The sequence below is a fragment of the Drosophila navojoa genome, chromosome X (assembly GCF_054131105.1).
Source record: "Drosophila navojoa isolate 15081-1374.11 chromosome X, UAZ_NAV_1.0, whole genome shotgun sequence".
NCBI classification, from domain to species: Eukaryota; Metazoa; Arthropoda; class Insecta; order Diptera; family Drosophilidae; genus Drosophila; species Drosophila navojoa.
The window spans coordinates 1,425,762-1,426,601 of record NC_142895.1 but is presented as its reverse complement, the minus strand read 5'-3'; the positions used below and the strand labels follow the sequence as shown (position 1 = coordinate 1,426,601).

At 38.2% G+C, this 840-nt stretch overlaps 1 protein-coding gene across 1 annotated transcript; it reads left to right on the top strand.

Moving 5' to 3' along the window:
* The first annotated feature begins 74 nt into the window (after nucleotides 1-74).
* ksh (transmembrane protein 167A-like protein ksh) lies at nucleotides 75-593 on the top strand. Its single transcript, XM_030388771.2, has 3 exons — nucleotides 75-221; nucleotides 282-391; nucleotides 458-593. Exons 1-3 carry the CDS (start codon nucleotides 219-221, stop codon nucleotides 561-563), a joined length of 219 nt encoding a protein of 72 aa, XP_030244631.1. The 5' UTR covers nucleotides 75-218; the 3' UTR covers nucleotides 564-593.
* Nucleotides 594-840: the final 247 nt, after the last annotated feature.

Here is an 840-nt window from a genome sequence, read left to right as displayed (position 1 = left end):
ATCGATTGCTATATATCGGTTAGCGATATGTGCACTTGTTAAGAACAAACACACACATATGTGCACTGCACATGCACACGCATAATCGATAGGCACGAAGTTATGGTACGTGTTGGGATATTTCGATAAAAGAACATCGCAAGCTCGGTCACACTTAATAGGGCACGTCACAGTATAATTTGTTTTTGTTTTCGTTTTTTTAAGCTACGCACATCAAAATGGTAATGTCTTGTGTGATATATGAAATTAAATAATTAAATTAATTGTGAAATATCTTGCAGAGTGCATTGTTCAATTTTCAAAGCTTATTGTCGGTCATATTGCTGTTAATATGCACCTGTGCCTATTTGCGTTCACTTTTCCCCAGCATCATTGATCGCAACAAAACGGGGTAAATGGTTTAGATTCAAGCAATTGTGAAAATGTTAATTAAATCAGTTGCAAATGCATATTACAGGTTGCTGGGCACATTTTGGAAACTAGCGCGAATTGGCGAACGAAAGTCCCCTTGGGTTGGAGCCGCTTGCCTGCTAATGGCTTTCACCGTTCTCTTTTGGAGTTAAGTTTCTATAAGCATAACATTTCGATTGGCATTCTGTAGGCTTTAAGTGCAACTTGTTCATTTGTACATTTTACTCTCTGTATTAATGTTAACACAAATTGAAATTCATTTTGCAAACTGCAATATTTTGTTTAGTACTTGTGTCAGTGTGACCTTGCCTCGCTAAACAACAAACTGTTTGGCTGCAGTATGCCGGTAGTGAGGAGTGCTTTTATCTCTTTCGAACGAGATGCGAAATAAGCTGAACTGCATCCATATAAGGCTAGAAGTGTGTGGGG